The sequence below is a fragment of the Phocoena phocoena genome, chromosome 6, assembly GCF_963924675.1.
Source record: "Phocoena phocoena chromosome 6, mPhoPho1.1, whole genome shotgun sequence".
In the NCBI taxonomy this organism is placed as follows: Eukaryota; Metazoa; Chordata; class Mammalia; order Artiodactyla; family Phocoenidae; genus Phocoena; species Phocoena phocoena.
Window position 1 is genome coordinate 96,570,269 of NC_089224.1, and position 20,471 is coordinate 96,590,739.

The following is a 20,471-nucleotide window of genomic DNA, read 5'->3' on the forward strand; positions in this document are numbered from 1 at the left end:
ATACAGAGGCATGTTGGCATTTAACTCCCCAGAGGCAAAAGAAGCTCCTGGCAACTCTGGGCTTCCCAAAGCGGAGCCCAGGCTACTGTGAAGAAGTGGCTCAAACCACGGAGGGGAAGAGGAGCCACTGGAAATGCAGAGGTTGACAGAGGAAAGAAGCAACCCATAATCTAAGGGTCTGTCAGTAGGGGGATGGTTAAATAAATAAGGCATATGGGATTATCTCTGAGATCTATTAATAAGCAAGGAACACACACCCACACACACCCCCAATGTGTGGAAGAGTGGGTATGTTAACCGCCACACCAAAAGAAAAAGGTGAAAAAAAAAAGGGAACGTAGACTTATGTCTAATCTTATCTGTTTGTATAGCATATTTCTGCAGTGACAGAAGAAAGTGGTAATACTGACTGCTTCTAGATAGAACAACTGCTTCTAGATAGAACAACTGGTGTCAGGGACACAGTAGAATAGAGACCCCACTATATATCCTTTTTTTTAACTTTTTAATTTTGAACCAACTGGGCCATTAAAAAATAAAATGTATGGGCTTCCCTGGTGGCGCAGTGGTTGAGAGTCCGCCTGCCAATGCAGGGGACATGGGTTCATGCCCCGGTCCGGGAAGATCCCACATGCCACGGAGCAGCTGGGCGCGTGGGCCATGGCCGCTGAGCCTGCGCATCCGGAGCCTGTGCTCCGCAATGGGAGAGGCCACAGCAGTGAGAGGCCCGCATACAGCAAAAAAATAAAAATAAAAAATAAAAAATTAAAATAAAATGTATGTTAAATCACCCAAACATAATATTAGCTAATATTGTTACAGTGGACAAGGAAACTAAATACTTGACATTTATGATGTGACATGAACCTCATGGCTGACCTTGGAGTTAAATTCTATTGGCCAGATGAGGGGACTGAGGCTGGGAGGGGAAGGAGACTTGCTCACGCTCACATAGCTGTGGGAAGAGGTAGATCCGACTCCAGGGGATCTGCCCAGAGGCTGCAGGCTTAACCTTTCAGCTACACTGCTTCTACCCACGCTCCCTGGCGCTGGGGCACTCAGGGCTGCCAGCTCATGTTCAGGGAGTGAGAGGAGAACCTGCGGCAGCTTTTACAGGGAAAAAGAGGAACAGAGAGAAGGGTTTACAAGGAGAAAGAATGAAAACACAAAAGGGAAACTTTACGAAGCTGATGAGGTAAATTGCACGTCTGCTGTGATCAAGAGTCACCTCTCCCGTCCTTGCCAGGTACCGGAGCACACGTGTGTACACGCATACACCAACGCACACACTTTTCTTCGGCTGTGAGACACAAGGCCCCAGAGAAAAAAAAAATCAAAGAAAGGGCAATCCTAGAGGGCCTTTTCTTTTCTCTTTAGAACTGCGGAGCCTCTAGAAAAAAAAGATCAGCAAAACAAAACCAGTGATCAGAAGTAAACTTTGAAAAGCAGTGTTTATAAACCAAGGGCAGAATCAGCCTCTGCCTCTGATCTGAAGTTGTTTTACGGGAAGCCACAGGGAAGAGGAGACAAGGACCCACGTCCCTGGGATAGGGTCTGTGTTAATAAGAAACAGGGTATTTCTTCTGGCTGAATTGCTGCATGTCTACAAATACTGAGTATGATTTCTACAGGTGGCTTCTCGGAGCTCATTAGGTCCTGAAATTTGGCATCAAAAAATACTCATCTCTGGACAAAGGGAAGGTTTTGGCTAGTGTTATGCTCTTTGCCTGTCAGAGATGGCAAGTGTGTCTATTCGTTGGTTATCTGTCACCTAGCCCACTTATATTTAATAATATTAAAACAACTTGGCATTTGGGTTCTACCCCAAATCTGGCTGTGTGACCTTAGGCAAATCACTTCACCTTTTTGGGCCACAGGTTCTTCATGCACAAACAGAAGAGTCTGGGCTACATCATTTCTCAGGTCCCTTCTACCTCTGCCTGTGGTTCTGTGATTCTTTCCCCTGGTTCCTCTGAAGCAGTGGTCTCTAGCAAATGCTCCGTTTCTGTACCTGCCTCAGTTTCCTGAAGGGATTCACCCTAGCTGTTGAAGGTCATTCCTTTTCCCTTTAAAGAGTCATAGTAGTCTTACTATTATCATTATAAACAGTCATGTTATAACCATCTTTTTTCGTTCTCCTTGAAACAACTCATATTGAAAAGGATTTTCATTTCTCCCTCCAGTGCCATTTAGAGTTGCCATGAGTATCAGATAAAATGGCTGAGCCTGCCAACCGTGCCAGCCTCCTCTTTTTTCCTTCTTGATCAGGGTACTGACCATTTCACACATAGCATTTTATAAGTATTAATCTTTATAGGTGGAGGTACCACTTCTTCGTTAGTCCCTGCATAGTTTGAACATTTGACCAAAGAACAAGGAAGTATACCTCTGGATAAAACATGATAATAGGTAGAAGGAAGGGCCTTTGGAATTAAAAAAAAGAAAAAAGCAACGATTGTAATGACTATCTTAATGACAATAATAAAAATGTTAATAGCTCTCATTTGCTCAGCCCTTGCTGTGTGCCAGGGCCTCTGTATGGGCTTTCCATGAATTATCTCATTTAATCCTCACAACACTATTAGGTAAGTGGCATCATACTTTTTGCGTAAAGACTTAGCCATGGTCACCTAGTCTATACTCAGGAGTCAGGATTCAAACACAAGCTTGTCTGCATCCGAAGCTCTTGTAATTTCCCAGCCCCGTGAGGAGAGGAACAGAGAACTTTGCTCTATTCTCTCCCATTTATATACGGTACCTGTTGTTGCTATAGCACTGACTGGCTGGGATAGCTTTCCACGGCTTATTCCATAGAGTTCAATTTCGTATTCAGTGGCCTCTCTGAGACCTGTTATGTCCCTGGTACGTTCGGGGGCAAGTAGGGTTATTTCCAGTGGTTCAGACTGCTTTTTGGTATCTCTGATTTTGAGGACAAAGCTGTCGAAGACCCCTTCATCAGCTGTCCAGGACAGACGGAAACCGTCTGGGGTGGCATCTGAAACCAGAAGGTTGTCAACTTCTGGCTCGGCTTCTAGAGGGGGAGAAAATGGTGGAAGGAGGAGAGAGAATATCATTCAGCAGCCCGTGCAATCTTCTCTCCAGTGGGGGTATCAATATGGAGTGATGCCCCAGCTCTCAGAGGTAGAAGTGTCCTGAGATACCGAAAATAAAGTTATCAAACACGAACATGTCTAGTAGATCTAGGAGAGGGAAAGGATGGAGTTGACACATTCAATACAAGCCAAGTGGGTGCTTGCATGTGTGAGTTTTGTCTAAAAGCAATCCTGTAAATCCACATCTGGACTCAGCAGTGGCCCCTCCCATGCATTATTAAACAAGTTCAAAGTCGGTAATTTGTTTACATTTGCTCTCTGTCCGCCAGTGGCTGAGTGCCCACGCTCTGTGAGACCTTCTTTTCTTTTTGAAAAGACACATAAACCAGCATTAATGATCTGTAGAGCTGCCCGTGATGATACTACTGATTGTATTTCCCTTGATCCTGAGGAAAATGGCTTTTAAAATAAGTGTTATGCTCTTTTTGGTCTTTTTCTTGGAGCTGCTTTACTAAAGAAGGCTCCTACTCTTGACTGGCCTGCTTTGTGTTAACCACTCCGTAAGTGTTCAGATGGTAGAACTAAGACTTGGAACCTCTTGTGCTACGTACTTCAGACCCAAGGTATTAATCTTGGATTGCCTTAACTAGACAAAACTCAACGTCAAGGTAAATTTAGAGCTGAGTTTCCCAAAGTGCACTTAGAGCAAACTATTCCTGTTTGATCATAAGCCATTGTAAAATAAGTTTGGGAAACATTGCCTGGGTAAGTCCCTCTTGGAGAGAAGCATGCACATTAGAATGTTCTCTAAAGGCTTGTGGTCAAGGATCCTGTTAAACTATGTTTAACTCCATGTTTCCAAAACTTATTTGAACATGGAACTTCTTCACTGAGTAGTACCTTTGAATATGGAGTTAGTAATCTCTAGAAAGACTTTGGGAAATACAGATTGTGGACTGTTAAAGTTGTTCATGCTGTATTTCTCTAGGAATTATTAGTGTTGAGAAAATTATGCATTTAGTCTGTGCTGAAGAATCTCGATGATATTAGTGTTTACCGGTATAAGTTCACAGTTGGTTTTCCAATGACAAGCCCACCTGGGAAGTTTGTCAAGACCACAGTTGAGGCTTTGAGGTGACAAACGTAGTAAATAAGTTTTTGAAATATACTCATTGGTATATTTCTTTTGAGAAGGCTGAAATGTAGCTGGGGACCAGCCATGATGAACACAGAGGAGGGTGACGTGGAGTAAAGCACGCAAGAGCTACAGACAAGACATGGCCTAAAGGGTTTGGGATGCCTAGTGGAAACATTTCGACCTTCTCGTATCTGGAGTGGGAGAAGGGGAGTGCTTGTTAGAGACATAAGACAAGAGAAAGTGTTGGGGGTGGGGGTGACATAAGGAACAGGCCACATCTATGGATTAAGTAGGGAACATGGACAGGGGTGTTAAAACCGTGGTGATCTCGTAGATGGATTACATGGAAGGGAACCAGGAAGAGGAGAAAATGGCTCACTTGAGCCAAAATACCTGTAACAATCTCAGCCCTCAAGGGCTTGGTTTGGTGCCCTTGGGTGAAGCCAGAGACCATGACCTCATAGCCAATGCCGGTTATGAGGCCTCTAAGCTCCAGCTTCCTCTGGGTTCCTGAAAGTGTGAATTCCTGGGGGTCCAGCAGCTTCCCAGAATCCACCACCGTTACTAGGAATCTGTCAAAGGCATTCTTCAATGCCATCCAGGAAACTGTGAACCCGTAGGGATTAATGTCGGAAATGGTTAGGTTTTCCAGAAGGGGCAGGGCCTCTGAAAGAAGGGAGGAGTGAAAATAACTCAGGTTAGCAGCACTGACTCTGCTGGGAAAGCACAAGTCTCCACGAACACTGGTAGATAACCCAATCAATCATTAAACATGTTATATACTCAGAAAGTGCATATTTCATCAGAGCTTATTGGGTGCCAGATGATGTTGTCTTGTGTAAATCTCTCAACCAGCCTATGAGATAGATGTTATCCCCGTTATACAGGCAAGAAAACTGAGCTTCAAAGAAGTTGATTGACTTGGCCAAAGTCACAGAGCCTAGTATGTGAGGGAGCAAGATTTTACCTGGGTCTTTCTCCAAAGACCATGAATTTTTCCTGATAAAATCAAATATCTTGTGTTGGGTTTGGATTCCTTTGTCTATTTCCCACTAACTTGTAGTCTTGAAGGAAATCAGCTTTTTTATTTTATTTTTTAAAGTATACTTCCTTTTTGGTATACTTTGTATGTTTCTATTCCACTTCTAGTTCCTATTTTGAATTAAGTTGAATAGGCCAGTTAGTGACATACATCCTCACCAGCTGAGATAAAGGGATGAGGTAAGATTTTTCATGCGTCCGAATGTAACCACTTGTGATTATGGCCCAGTAAGGAATACTAAGATTTGCTAATTCTCTTGCTGTTTATTTTCCTGGATAAAGTTAGGCTCTTCAGTGAGTTCTTTCACTATTTGTTCATTCGTTCACCAGACATCTGTGTCTCAGGCACTCTTATTTCATAGGTGCCAAGGGATTCCCCAAAGGAATGACCTTGTATCAGCTTGGTTTCTGTCAGTACTTCCCAATTGACAAGGCTTCACATCCGTCATCGTATTGAGTCCTCACAATGACACTGTAAGTAGATATTACTACCCCCTCTTCTCCCCCATGGCAGCAAAGGAAGTAGAGAGGTCAGTGATTTATCCAAGGTCACATATCCACTAGGCGGCTGAGCTGGGATCCAACCCACATCATCTGACTCCAGGTTCAATGTTCTTTCCACACCCTAAGCCAAAGTCTAATAATTAGTCAACCCCATGGGTGCTGGCAAGACCCGAGGCATAAGCAGGGTTAGTGGAGAAGGTCCAGTGGCTCCCCTCTAATAAAACAAAACACAGTCATGGTGAATGTGTTTGTTTTTCATCAAAGTGGGCATGGGGATGGGAATTCCATGGCCAAGGCTGCTTTAGCCACATCTAGGTTAGAGCCTGCTTTTTCACTGAAGCTAAATGGAAGCATTCAAAGAGATAAACGACCTTACACTAATGCCCAGAGTCTAATCCATGGAATGTAAAGAAAAATGTTTAAAAAGAGATGTTTGGTGACTGAAAGAACGAGTGAATGAATGCCCTAACCCCCTAAGCAGAGATTTAAATTTTGCTGTGGCTTGGATTTCCTGTACTTATTTTGAACCACTTGGTGTTTGTCTTGAAGCTTTTTTTTTTTTTAAAGCAAATAAGGATCTCCCCCAAATCATAACTCTATCAAAGACAAAGATGAAATCACATATACTGTGCAAACAGGCCTCTTTGTCTGCAAGGCAAGGGTTTCAAATTCTGTTGCAGAGCTTTGTTTAGATAAGTGGCGCCTTTCTCTGATAACTGGCCTCCTTGCACTTCCATGCCATCAAAGCAGAGAATTCTGATGAAAAGGAGGGCGTTCAGGCTAATTAGTCCATCAAGGGCTTGTTATTTATAGTCCCTTATGTTCAGTTTTTTTTTTTTTTCTTTTCTCTTCTTAAAATATGCTTCTTTTAAAATGCAGAGTCTTTTCACATCAAGGATTAGCTGAGACAATGCTGTAACTGGATCTAGGATTCCCAAGACCAGCCTCCCTTTCTTCTCTCTGTTCTGTGGGAGGTCCTGCGAGAGGCTACAAATAAGGGCCTGATGGGATCCGTGGCCGGCCATGCTTCCCCTCCTGGGCAGTGAGGTTCTTAGTCATGGCTACTCCTCGCCTCACCCCACTAAGGAATTACTTGTTCTGCGTCTGAAGATTGAACAGTTGAATTCACATTAGCTAACTGGACAGAAAGCATAACTTCTCTCTGATCTTACATGAAAACGTATCGTGTTCTCTTAAAAATAATAGGAAAGGGCTTCCCTGGTGGCGCAGTAGTTGAGAATCTGCCTGCCAATGCAGGGGACACGGGTTCGAGCCCCGGTCTGGGAGGATCCCACATGCCACGGAGCAACTGGGCCCGTGAGCCACAACTACTGAGCCTGCGCGTCTGGAGCCTGTGCTCCGCAACAAGAGAGGCCGCGATAGTGAGAGGCCCGCGCACCACGATGAAGAGGGGCCCCCGCTCGCCACAAGTAGAGAAAGCCCTTGCACAGAAACGAAGACCCCACACAGCAAAAGTAAATAAATTAATTAATACACTCCTTCCCCCAACATCTAAAAATAATAATAATAGGAAAGTCATGATTGCAGAGCTCTATTGTTTCTATCTAGTCTGTTGCTTTTTTTCTTTCTTTCTTTTCTTTTCCTTTTTTTTTTTCTTATTGCTTATTTTGAAGAACACCACTTTCCTCGTATTGTTGGGAGATAGAGGAAAGGACCCAGCAACTGTAAAATGCCTCCGGGATGCCAGGCAGTTAAATTGCACCACATCCATTTAATACCTGAGAAGAGGCTGCCAGAGGTGCCTGCGAGTTGAATATCTTCTCTTCGTACATAAAGGAGCGGGCTTCAGAGAAGTTAAGAACTGGTCAAGGTTATGTAGCTAAACAGATGTGGGAGAGGATTAGGAACCACATAGCCTGATCTCAAGATCCCCACTCTTCTAGGAAACCATGCTGCCTCTAGTTAAATATGTGATTGAACTTGTTAATGTATTTTACTTATGTAGGTAAATAGCAATTTATAGCATTTCAGACCTCAAGAGAGGCCTGGTTTAAAGTGAAAATCAGCCAGCAAAGTTGGTCTCCTAAAACAATTATCATTAGTGGAAGGCAAGAGACTTCTAAATATTTTCTGAGGCTTTTCAGGCTAGAGACTTGGTAAATTGACACCATTTGCATCCTTTGCCATGGATTTAGGATAATTTCAGGAAAGGAAATAGAAAACCATTTGTTTTTGTAATTCAAAGAGAAGTAAGAAGTCGAGTTTAATGAATGGTTAAGGTTTAATTAAAATTGAGATTTATTTGCTATCTTAGATTGCACCTTCCTTAATCTGTTGTAGATGTCAATCTTAAGAAGTAACTTTTTTAGAAGAAAAAGATAAATTATTTTATTTCTGGGGCAGGTAGTTCATGGGCTGCTTTACCTAGCATGACTTATGGACAAAATCCTGCCTTGGGCCATTTCTAACTTAGAACTCACTCTTCAGCCAGGATCTCCAAACCGTGAATCAGAAAACCTATAAAACTGGGCACAGGATTCCCTGGCAGTTTTATACAACTGTTGAGTCTGCTGGCTCCATTTCCTAAGAGTGGCTGTGAAAGGTCTCTCTTTGCAAGAGTATTTGCTTTCTTTTCACGTAGAAGTTTACATATGGAATGAAGGCTATATTTGGGGTTGAATTTCCCTTTAGAATGCCTATCCTCTTTCTTTTCCCCATTTAAGAATTCTGAACAGACAAGCGAGAACCTCTGAATGAGTACCTGTCACGACAAAGGCAGTGAGGGGTCTGGTGGGGTCCCCAGCCCAGGTGGTCCCTGCCACACTAACGTCACAGCCAGTGTTCTCCACCAAGCCTGTGATGTGAGCGTGCTGTGCGTCTCCTGAGACTGTGAACTGCTGGGGCTCCTGCAGCGAGGGAGAAATCCTAACACTGATAACAATCTTTGCGAAAGGCCTGGCTTGAGTGGTCCATGGCACGTTGAAGCTGTCAGGGGTAATAGTGCTAAGGATTAGCATACGCCCAGCAGTGGCTCTGGCTCTGAGGGAAAGGAACATGGGCAGAGAGAAAGAGAGACACATTATGAGAGGAAGCAGAGGATTTCTACAGAACGTAGCCATAGAATATGAAAGTATCAGTCCCTCCAAATATTTGCAGAAAGGTAGTGTATTAGGTTGTGTCCACACCTGCGTTGGTTATAATGTTAGAAAATACATTGCTTTCTCTGCAGGTGTGGACTTGCATTTTTTTTTTTAAAGTAGAGACGGGACCACTTTCTGGTCATGTATGAAGACAAGTGAAGAAGCCATTATAGCAGTAGATGAATTATTGTAAAGGTGTATTAAGAGTACATTTTCTAAGGTTTGTGATGGGACGCTAGCTCTGTAAGATGTGCCAAGAAGAGATAGCTTCACATTATATTATATTATATTATATTATATTATATCTCACCCTGGAGATCCACGAAGCACACTAGCATTTTAAAGGCCTCAGAGTGCTGGTTCTGTAAAGAAGCCTACTTAATTTTGTTCAGCCCAGCACTTCATAAGCTTATCAATGGATACCTTTCCTGAGGAATATTCTCTGAACATCTCAAGTTGCTGGTGTGCCACTGAACGTGCCTTAGAAAATGCTACTTTGGAGTTTCCCGATTTAGTCTTCTGTGATCTATTTGGATCGTGGAAATTAAAGGTTAATATCCACAGAAGAGAAATTCTTTGTAGTAGTCAAAAACCCAAATGTATGCACCATAGGAAAATCTACATCTCACTCTAAACACTATAAAGGTGAAAATGCCCTCTATTTAAAAATTCCTGGTATATGTAAAAGTTAAAGGAAAACTTGAAGTTAGACTTTGCATTTTCTGATTATGAAATTCACTTATTGGATAATTTGGAAAGATGGATGGTTCCCCTGAGGTTAAGTTTCTCTTGTCCCTTAAAATCTAGATAATCAGTGATGAGAACAATTCATTTTTAATGTAGGGGGCCTATACTGCTAGTTTCAACTGGGATGTATATGGTCTGGCCACCTAAATGCACATTTATCACATAATACTAACATTAAAATAAGTTCAACCCAGGCTGTATTTTAGAGAGAGGCAGCAGTCCTGGAGGATTGAGATACTAGGATCAGGATTTAGGCTTGGGAAGAAGCAGACTCTTTCTTCCAAGGACTCGGGTGTTGTTTTGCTGCAGCTCCAGTATTTGGAGGAAAGAAGGAGCTCATCTGGATAAACTTTAACTGGACGACTGCACAGCATAACTGAATGCCATAAAGTCTCTAAGGACAAATGAATCTGGCTCAGAAGCAGAGGATAGCCGTAAGTAATGGCATGGGATTTCCTCCTTAGCAATTAGCTAGACAAGCAAATGATGCTATAATTTTCAGGTACAGCATTGGCAAATTACCTCAACCACAGAAAAAGTGAAATCCTTCAAATGGGACTCTGTCTGCTCTTTCCTTATGTTTTGCTGTGGAAGGAATCTCCCAAATTAATGACGCACGTTAGGACTCTTTTCATGCTACCAGACAGAGACTGGCAGTGCCAAAACCCAATAAGACCTGGGTTTGCAAGGTTAGCTTAACCTCTAGCTGTCTCCCAAAGGATGCAACCAAGCTGAAAAGCGAGATGCAAGAAGAGGACTCAGAGAACGGTAGTTAGGGTCCGGTCAGTGTTGCACGCAAGCTAGGGGTGTTTTTCTTTTACCACTTCTAACTCTTTGAAACAGTTTCTTGACATGTTGTCTGCTTCCAGGAAAGACAGACATTTTCAAAAACAATACTCTGAATGCTCACCACATGCACCAAGATTTGAACAAGATGATAGATGAAAGGAAGACTCTGACACTTTGTGACAGATGTCAGTGGATGACAAAACATGCTTGATAGAGTAAATGTCAAAAAAAGAGCAGTCTGTAGGGAATGCAGACAAAAGTCTCAAGAACAAGATGAGACCACTGGGTCCTCTCGTGTGGGACTTGGGGTGTGCTTTGGGGTCTTTTTCTCTGCATGCTAGTGACACTACTTTTAAAATCTTGGTGGAGAGAAAGAGAATGTAGATCGTTCTGACCGAGGAAAACAACAATGGCATGCACACACCCCTTTGAATAAGACATGGGCACACTTTGATTAGAAAGACCACAGGCAGACAATAATGGGAACTGGAAAAGATTATTCAAGATCAGATGAAAGGATGGTTTGGAAATTCAAGCAAAGCACATCAGGTTAACTCTATACAAACAAACAGCAACTCCAGATGTGAGTGGGTATTTAGAAAAAAGAGGTTGACACAGAAGTTCCTTAATTTGGGGTGAGAATTTTTCTTTTTAAAGTTTTCAAGCTCTGATTTGGATGTCTCTCTCAAATTTGAGAAGGATCTGGAGGGACCAGGAGGGTGAAAAATGGGTAGAGGTTGATTTTTTTGGAACGCTCCTCAGGGGAAGTTCAAGGGAGAGTGAAGAACCCATCGTGGGAAATACCTGTGGTTGCTTGGACCATCAGGGTCTGAGCACAGTGCCTGCCAATCAGCCCGTGAAGGTGGACAGTGTAATCAGAAGAAGCTTTGAGGTTGGTGATGACAAAGCTGCGAGACGCCGCAGGCACAGAACGTACCACCGTTTCCTGGAGGTGGTCAGAATTCCTAACTTCTATAAGAAAGCTATCAAAGGCAGACTCCTGAGCTACGCATGAGATGGACACACTGCCCGAGGTCACATTTGAGACAGTGAGGCAGCTAAGGAGAGGTTCAGCTACTAAAGCAAGAAGAAAAAAATACGAAAGTGTGTCAATTCAAAACACTAATAGAGGGACTTCCCTGGTGGCGCAGTGATTAAGAATCCGCCTGCCAATGCAGGGGACAAGGGTTCAAGCTCTGGTCCGGGAAGATCCCACATGCCACGGAGCAACTAAGCCCGTGTGCCACAACTACTGAGCCTATGCTCTAGGGCCCATGAGCCACAACTACTGAAGCCTGCATGCCTAGAGCCCATGCTCCTCAACAAGAGAGGCCACCGCAATGAGAAGTCCGAGCGCTGCATCGAAGAGTAGCCCCTGCTCGCCGCAAGTAGAGAAAGCCCACGCGCAGCAATGAAGACCCAACATAGCCAAAAACAAAAACAAAAACAAAAGACAAAAAAACAAAACACTATTAGAGGGTCAAAATCAAAACATGTAAGACTAAATCCATAAAGTTTTAGCCTTAACCCTCTGGTAAAGACACTTGCCTTTTTTTGAAAACCAACTTGAGCCATGAGGAAGAAATATATGTGTTTGACCTGATTTCCCTAGGTTTTGGTATACTTTCATCTGGCTGGGCTGAGAACTAGATATTGCTGGCTCACTGCTTTTCCTGTGGTCCATGCTGATAACACTTTGTGGACTCATGTGGAATGAGGACAGACTCTCCCTCAGCTGTGAGTGACTTAAATGATAGATGCTTTTGATACTACAATGTTAACCCTTTTCTTAAATTGCCCTAGAACATGGGACCCCTTTTTGCGATCAAGAAGAAAAGACTCTCCTGTGCTTACTCCACAAATAACTTTAAATTTCAGTTTGTGATATCTAACTTTATCTCTCAAGAGAAGGCATTGTCCAAAATGTGCTAAGAACGCTGTTTTGAAGGGACAAGGCTCTCCTTTCTGAATTCACATAGAATTGTCTTTTGCTGCATTCCAGAGAGCATTTCCCATAGTGTGTATGTCACAGATACCGCGGATTTAGTGAAAGCGGTTCACTCTTTTGTTGACCAAATTCCTTATTTAAACTCTACTCTACTTTTATTTTTGCCATCTGCCATTCACTGTTCTGGAAGCAAGCCAGCATGTTCTGGTCTTTTCTCCTAGAGGTGGCATTGGAATTGGAGTGGTCTGAATGGCATGATTTCCTCGTGAACTCATGTGGTGAATAATCTTTGCTCTTTCTCATCACTTGCCCAATTCAGTTTCATTAAATCGTTGGAATATTTGGGTATTAGGAAGTCAAAGGCGCTAGGAAGACAAAGACAGTTGGATAACACACAATATAAGTTTTAAGACCTCTCTGACCGATATAGACGTCTTTCCAAGTCAAGGACAGCTCTCATCATGGCTTTTTGGCTACTGATGAGGAGAATTCTTTTCTCCAGATTCCACTTGGCAGTCTGGACCAAACTACATTTTATGCTGCAAATGTCCTGGTCAGGGACAAATTAGGAAAGTCACCATTTGGGCTGCTGCTGGAAGAGAGTTATGTTAAATAGCTCCAGCCTAGTGTCACGGAACAGTTAGTGCCCTGTGGCCTGTGCTCCAGTGGGCAGGAAGGAGTGGCTTTGCCCTGCAAAAAAGATTCTGGAGAGAGGGTGTTAGGAGCGGGCGAATGTGCATGTACCTGTGGTGGCCGTGGCACTGATGGTTTTGGTCCGGATGCTGGGAGTGAGTCCAGAGAGGTAGACAATAAAATCATTATTGGGGCGGAGCCCTGAGATGTGAGCAGTTCGTTCAGCACCAGAGATGTTATATTCCATCGTTTCCAGGAACCTATTGGAATCAATAATTTCAATGGTAAAGGTCTTGAAGGCCCCATCGGTAGCTGTCCAGGAGAGATTGAAGCTCTCAGGAGTGATGTCGGAAACATTTAAGTTTCCAATTTCAGGTTCTCCGGCTGAAAAAGGAGGGGTAGGAGAGAAGAAACAAATAAATCTGAGTTAATCATTGCGTTTGGGTTTTAAGACTGCAGTTGTTAACAGAACCATAGCCAGCTAGAAAGATCCGACAGTTCACAGGCTTAGGGTGACATGAAGAGATGTTACCAATCAGTGCCAATGGGAGAGAAAAAGGGGATTTATTAAAAGAAAAATACAAAAAGGAAGGTATGGCAATTAGATTTCCCCGCTCTGGAGCTGCCACACAAGATCAGGGCCTGGCCGAGATCTGGCGTGTGTGAGGAGACATGCCCAGTGACGACAGCAGGACCTGTTCTGTCGAAGCCCAGATGCTTCTGGGAGCCACACCTCAGGGATGCTGGCCATCGGTCAAAAGATACGAGCGCTGGCGGCTTCTAGTCTCTTAAATTGCACTCAGGAGACCACAAGTACTTGGCGGCAGCCAGCAGACATCCTTTGGTTTGAGGGAGCTCCCGTCTGTTCAGATGACAACTAAATAATTCTGACGCCATTACCCTCCCAAGGTGGTACCTTGAGGCTTCTGATTTTGTGACTTAAAGGGAATTGGCAATTTGTCAATGTAAATCTTGGTATTTTCATCATACTTCTGACAAGGGCCAGCTGTTCTCATATTCTGTTAAAATAGCTTGTCTTTTCTTAACTGCTTCTACATGGGCCAAGAAAGCTAGTATTGCATTGCCAACCAAGAGAGCTGAGCCAGGACAAGGCCATCAGGCGACCCTGTTTGGCCAAGAAGTAACATTTTGTCTCAGAGATGATCATACCAGTGGTTTTCCAAGCAACAGGAATAAAATGTGCAGAAGGCAGGCAGAAGCAAGATTTGAAAAGCTAGTATTGTCTCTCTAGCAAGGCAGGAGAAAGACTTCCCGTCCCAAGAGATCTGGTGAAACACAGGTCAGATGGAATTATGGCCCTTCTTCCCCACAGACCAACTTGTCAGGAGCAAGAATGTTGCTATCATTATAAAGAAAAAAAAAAAAAACATATAAAAATACTAAGAACACCCAAACCGCAAGATCTTCAGGAAAGATCAAAAGTGGCGGGTGATTTCTTTGCCTTCTGAGAAGGGATTGTTTATGGATGTTAGATAAAAAAGCCCTGAGTCCATCCAGGGCAGCCTCAGCTGCAATTTTTAGGCATTTCAGGGTCACCATTCATGCAGCAGTTGTCTGTGCTGTGTGTTTATCTCAGCAAGAGTTACTGAAATGATTGAGGCTAAAATGCAGAGCTTTTGCTAGAATCCACTAGGACACACAGGTTTGCAGAAAAGTTTAGTTGCAATAATTATAGGAAAATGGGGCAGGCATATGCAAAACCAAACCTGACCGCGTCTGTTCAGTTTCACACCAGTGGAGGCACATGGGAGGATGGAACATGGAAAGCAGTGCTGGGGAGGGCTGGGCTCTTGAGCAGGCTGCAGGGAAACACTGAATGCCCTGTCACTGGAGGAGAGTGATGAGTAAACTATAACGCACCCTCCTGGGTCCGGGCTGGGAGTGTGCCATGCAAAGGCCAACAGTCCAGGGAGCAACTCTCGATTAAAAGAACAAAAAGGGCATCAGATCTTTGACATTCATAGCCCGGGACATTCTTTGTTTCAAATGCTGCTGTGTGTACTTCTGCTAATGAATGGCTTGTTCTTTGGTACTGTCTCCAGTCATAATTGTGTGATTTTTTGGTTTTTCTTCTTTTTTGGTCTAGCTATTTGCTAATTTGATGTTCTAACAGTGACTTGAGTATCTGAGAGAATTGCCCGGAGGAGGAGGGTAATTCAGTTCTCATATTATACTGAGTGCATTTTAAAGAAACATTTAAATTCAAACATTTCTTTTGAATGCAAGAACCACATGCCCACACCCTTGAGGGATCTGGGATAGCAAAGCACCACTTGCAACTAGCAAAAAGACTCTCTAAGGTAAACAATCTGTGCTCCACCAGAACTCACACGTCGGAAGGGTCGGCTTTTAGTTATAGCCAAGCACCGGAGAAAAGAGTTAAGACCATCGGGCTGTCTCGTGAAATGGAAAGCCACCCTTTAGAAGAGATGTAGTTATAGGATTGGATAGGTAAGGTCTGGGAGAGGCTAGAGGTCAGAAAAGGTAGCATCTGCGTGTTCATTCGTGAGGGGTCAGAGCATCTGGAACAAGGCGCAGCCCATAGGGAGGTGTGTGAGCATGCAAGTTCAGTAGCCGATGGGCACGTGGGAAGGATTCAGATATGGACGGAAGCTGGCTCCCCACACGCCTCTTGGAGAGAAAGCATCATGGACAGGGAGAGGAAGGTACCTGTGGAGGCCTCAGCAGAGAGCATTGGTGTTCTGTAGCCCCGGATCACCCCGTAGATGGTGACTCTGTAAGGGGTGGCGGCCTTGAGGCCCCGGATGTCCGCAGCCCGCAGGCTGCCGGGCACCGTGAGGTTCTGAGCTGCCTCCACCCTGTTGGCCTCCTGCACCTGAATGACAAAATGCTCATAGGCCTGGTCAGCTGTGGTCCAGTTGAGTTTGAGGCCGTCCCAGCCAGCCTCAGTCACGGCTAAGTGTCCCAGCTGGGGGAGCTCCGCTGAAGAAGGACAGAGAGGAATTTGTCAGCGCTGCAAACAGAAAGCGAAGAAACCAAACGTCCCACGGCCCAGCTCTAGGGAAGAAAGAAAGGGGCAAGAGATTTTCTTGTGTTTGTGTGTGTGGTCATTCTTGGTCTCGGGGAGTTTCCTGTTTGAACTGCGGTAATCTGGCCACAGCTTTCTTCAGGAGTTGAAGATGGTCAGAAAGGGGAGCATCTACAGTGTTCCTCCTTGAGATGGCAATGCCGTCACGACCGCTGACAACCCACTGCTGGGAGGTCTCTGAGGATCATGCATGACTGGCACCCTAAAGGCCCATGAAAAATGTGGGATTGTGGGTCAGGGTAAGAGAAGTAGGAGTTGGTTAAAAGTACAGGCTCTGGAGGCAGATGGGCCTTGGTTAGAACTCCAGCACCGATGTTTGCTAGCTGCGTAATCTTGGGCATGTCACCCAGGTCATCTCTGAGCCTTGTGCCCCTCGTCTTCAATTGGAGCTGACAGTACCATTTCATTGGAATGTGTGATGATTGGATGATAATATTTATAAACCTCTGAGTTTATACCTGACACATACCTGACGTCACACCTGATACATAGTGAGGACCTGGTAAGTGGCAGCCTAACAGACACACAGCTGTTCCTTGGTACCCTTGGGGGATGGGTTCCAGGACCCCCATAGATAACAAGCTGAGGATGCATATAAAATGGTGTAGTATTTGCATATCACCTATGCACATCCTCCTGTATACTTTAAAAAATCATCTCTAGATTACTTATAATACCTAATGCAATGTAAATGCTATGTGTGCAGTTACCAGCACATGGCAAATTCAAGTTTTGCCTTTTGGAGCTTCCTGGAATTTTTTTCCCAAGTGTTTTCTATCCTCAGTTGGTTGGCTCCGAGAATGCAGAGCTGTGTATCACTGTTTCGATGTTTCTCCTTGGAACTTCTTGGTCACGTGGGAGAGAATTACCTGCTTCATCTCATTACTGGACTTTGGAGAGATCATCTCATTGTTGGCCACAGGCTGTCTGACGGGGTGTATAAAGCATGTGCTGAATCAGGTTTGGACAAGTCCGATGTTTTATCTTTGGACTTTTCTAATCCTTCAGAGATCAAAGTTTCCGTACTGTACTGGACTCTTGGCTTTGCATTTTCCCTCCCCGCTTCTCCTGATAGCACTTTGTGTCTGATTGAAGAATGTCTGCATCACAAACAAGGCCGTTTGTGCCTACTCTTCATTAAAAGTGATTATGTTTTGCTCAGCAAATGGTGCAGAGCAGGGCCCAGTATTCATTTTCCTACAAGGTAGGAAGGAAATTTAATGTAGTCATTGCTGATTTAGAAAGTTTGGGTTCCGGATATGGAAACACTCACTACTTAGTGGAATGCTGCTCAGGGTTAAGTGCAATCTCCCAGCCTCTCTTTTTAAGGCTGAAGTGGCCATGGATTTGAAGTCAGAAAAGAAAATATCTGCAAGATTTCCCCCAGAAAGAGTATGAGATATTCCAGGATTCAGTGCACAATGAGAGTGTGGGCAGCCCTCTCCTCCTTCCCGGCTCACCAAGAATAGCTGTTCATTTATCTGTCACATAGTGGGCCTCCTTGTAAGATTTCACGTGCAAAAGGAATTTGCTGCTAAAAACAAAACGTTTACAAAACGTTTACGAACTACAGATGTGGATCATTAGCACCCTGCTCCCAGATCCCACGTGTCTCAAAGGCCCCTTTTGCTCGTTTGGTCTGACAATATTCTGGGAAACACAGGCCATGGATAATCTGGCCAGTTTAGGTGTATTGCAACATTACTTCTCTTATTTGGGGAACTGTGTGTAGTTTCTAGCAAGGGCCAGGTTTATTTGGTATGTATGAGCAAGGAAGACAATTCATTTGATTAGGTTATTTGGGCGGCATTTTCAAAACACAGTATGTGTAGAGAAGGGCATGGGCTTAGGGCCCAGCATAAAAACCCTGTTCCCCCAAATCAGGCTCATTTTCCCGTGACTTTTTTTTAAAGTTGTTTCTAGAAACCTCATGACCAGCACAGAGTTTTCTATAACAGATGGAGTTGCACGTCTTCAGGGGACAAACTGAGATGAATTGTTTTTCGTCTCCAAACTGAACCAAAAACTTTGAAGTCAAACGTGACTGTCCTTTCTTAGAAATAGCCCTGCCTTGAGGGTCTGTTCAGGAGAGCGAGACTTGGCTAACTTCAGCAGAAGATGGTAGGTCATTTCAAAGGTTATTCTGTGGAGGTCTGACTACCAGATGGATGGCAGTAAGTGACTCTGAGGCCACTTATGATAAGATTTCTCTAGAAAGTTCTGACCTTATTCTTGTGTCACAGCCCTACTGTTTATGCTATTTATATTATGATATGTTGCTATCTGATAACTTTAGCTATTTGGCATTCAAAATTTACTACAGGAGGGGTGCTTTGCTGTGTACTTTGGTTCATTATCTCATTTACTGCTCAAGACAGTGTTCTGAGGTAGGAGTATTATCTCTGATTTGAAGGTGAGAAATGAAGGCTCAGAGGTGTACAATGAGATACCCAAGAATATTCGGCCAGCAAGGTGGAATTCCAACCCACACCCTCCGGAGTTAGAGCTTGTGTTCATGCTGCCTGCCAACAGCTTTGAGAGAGGGCCCTGATACATGGGGAATTTTCTCTATTCCAATGAATTGGCTGACACAATCAGGTCCCTGGTCTGGGAGGAGGGTGGTATACCTGTGATGACCTCCACAGCAAGGGGCTGAGTGCTGCGGCCCCTGACCTCGCCGCGCAGGGTAATTGTATAAGGGGTACCAGCCCTGAGGCCTGGGATTTCCACGGAGCACAGGCTGCCAGGAACCGTGAGACTGTGAGCTTCTTGGGTCTGGTCAGCCTCCTGGATCTCAATGACAAACTGCTCATAGATCCCATCTGGGCTGGTCCAGTCCAGTCTGAGGGCATCCCAGCTAACCTCAGTCACGGTGAGGTTCCCCAGATCTGGAACCTCCTCTGCATAAGAAGACAGAGTTGCTGAGTTACTAAAAAAGGCAGTTGCATGCTGGGATTCAGGCAAGATGGCATTTTGGCTGAGGTTGGGGTGAGTTGTTTGGTGAGTGTTGATCGCAGATGCGTGATTTACAGCCGGTGTTGAGGACACTCTGTTGGCACTAAAGCCAGGGCTTTTCTAGTCAGCCTTTGGAAATGAAACATAGTTCCCAGAATTGTTCACAACTTCCATTCTTGACATAGAAATGGTGCTTTGGGGAGTCCTCTGATGCGTTCTTAAAATGAGCTCAGATCAACGTTTATTTTTTCCCCACTCGCAGAGTGTGCTTTCCAACTTCTTAGCTATTACGACTGAAACTTGCTTTAAAAGAAAAGTCACCTCAATTTATATAAAAGAAGAGTAGGTGGAACTTTCCCTGGAATTGGCTGCCATGCTAGGACTAGGACTCGGCCAAATAAGGGACAGGACCTTTGTATGGAAGCAGGGATGATTCACCGGTATTTCCCACTGGGGTAGGGGCTGAACCCAGTTTAGAGGAGGGAAGAGTGTTGATGCCTCCTGAGCAGAGACAGTGGGAGGAAACAAATTAATGAAGTAGCCTAGAATACCTGTCAAGACTTCAACAGAGAGAGGGGTTGTGCTGAAGTCCCGAGTCACCCCGCGGATGGTGACGCTATAGTGAGTGTCTGCCTTGAGCCCAGGCAGGTCCACGGACCTCAGTCCTCCCGGGACAGTGAGGTTTTGGGCTGCCTCCTCTGTGTCAGTTTCCTGCACCTGAATGAGAAACTGCTCGTAGGCTCCTTCCGGAGCTGTCCAGTGGAGTTTTAGGGCATCCCAGCCCACCTCGGACACCGTGACCTCTCCCAAATGGGGAGCTTCTCCTGGAGAAGGACAAAAAACCAGGGAGATCAGCTCGGTGCTTTGAGACCGCCTGGAGGGGTGGGATAGGGAGGGTGGGAGGGAGGGAGATGCAAGAGGGAGGAGATATGGGAACATATGTATATGTATAACTGATTCACTTTGTTATAAAGCAGAAACTAACACACCATTGTAAAGCAATTATACTCCAATAAAGATTAAAAAAAAAACAAATGGGCAAATGTTGAGATAGCAAATAAAAAAGATAAAATATTTAAAAAAAGAACTAGTTTAACGATCAAGTCACACACCAAGATCCAGGGACTCCTTAACAAAAGAATAGGCTTTATATTACTTTTTTTTTTTTTTAAATGTGACTTTCTTTAGATAACCATGCAGCTTCCTAAATTTGAGAAATAGAGCCAAGGGGGTGAGGCATAGGAAAACATTTGTGATCTTATTTCATTAAGGAATTGCCCTAGCCTCCGGCGGACAAAGAGATTATTATTTTTTTTTCCTTCTAAATATAATGCCTTAACATCCCTCACCAGGAGGGAGCCCTGTTTGTGAAGCCAAAGGTCCCTGCCATTGGGGCTGTGTGTATAGTCCCCAGGCTGGGCTATGCACAGCCCCAGAGGCTGTGGTTCACATGGGGTGCAGTGAGAAAGCTACCCCAGGAGTTGTGCGGCTT

The 20,471-nt window shown here is 44.3% G+C and overlaps 1 protein-coding gene across 4 annotated transcripts in view; it reads right to left on the reverse strand.

Annotated features, from left to right (window-relative positions):
- TNC (tenascin C) overlaps positions 1 to 20,471 on the reverse strand; it is a 94,454-nt gene that overhangs the window by 22,298 nt on the left and 51,685 nt on the right. The window contains exons 12-17 of one of the 4 annotated variants that reach the window (XM_065879281.1): positions 19,531 to 19,803; positions 18,652 to 18,924; positions 15,646 to 15,918; positions 13,066 to 13,338; positions 4,585 to 4,857; positions 2,759 to 3,031 (exon numbers count right to left, since the gene is read on the reverse strand). In XM_065879281.1, coding sequence (XP_065735353.1) covers positions 2,759 to 3,031; positions 4,585 to 4,857; positions 13,066 to 13,338; positions 15,646 to 15,918; positions 18,652 to 18,924; positions 19,531 to 19,803 — 1,638 coding nt within the window. The remainder of the gene's footprint in view (positions 1 to 2,758; positions 3,032 to 4,584; positions 4,858 to 13,065; positions 13,339 to 15,645; positions 15,919 to 18,651; positions 18,925 to 19,530; positions 19,804 to 20,471) is intronic. The other 3 variants (XM_065879282.1, XM_065879283.1, XM_065879284.1) reach the window with 3 other exon arrangements.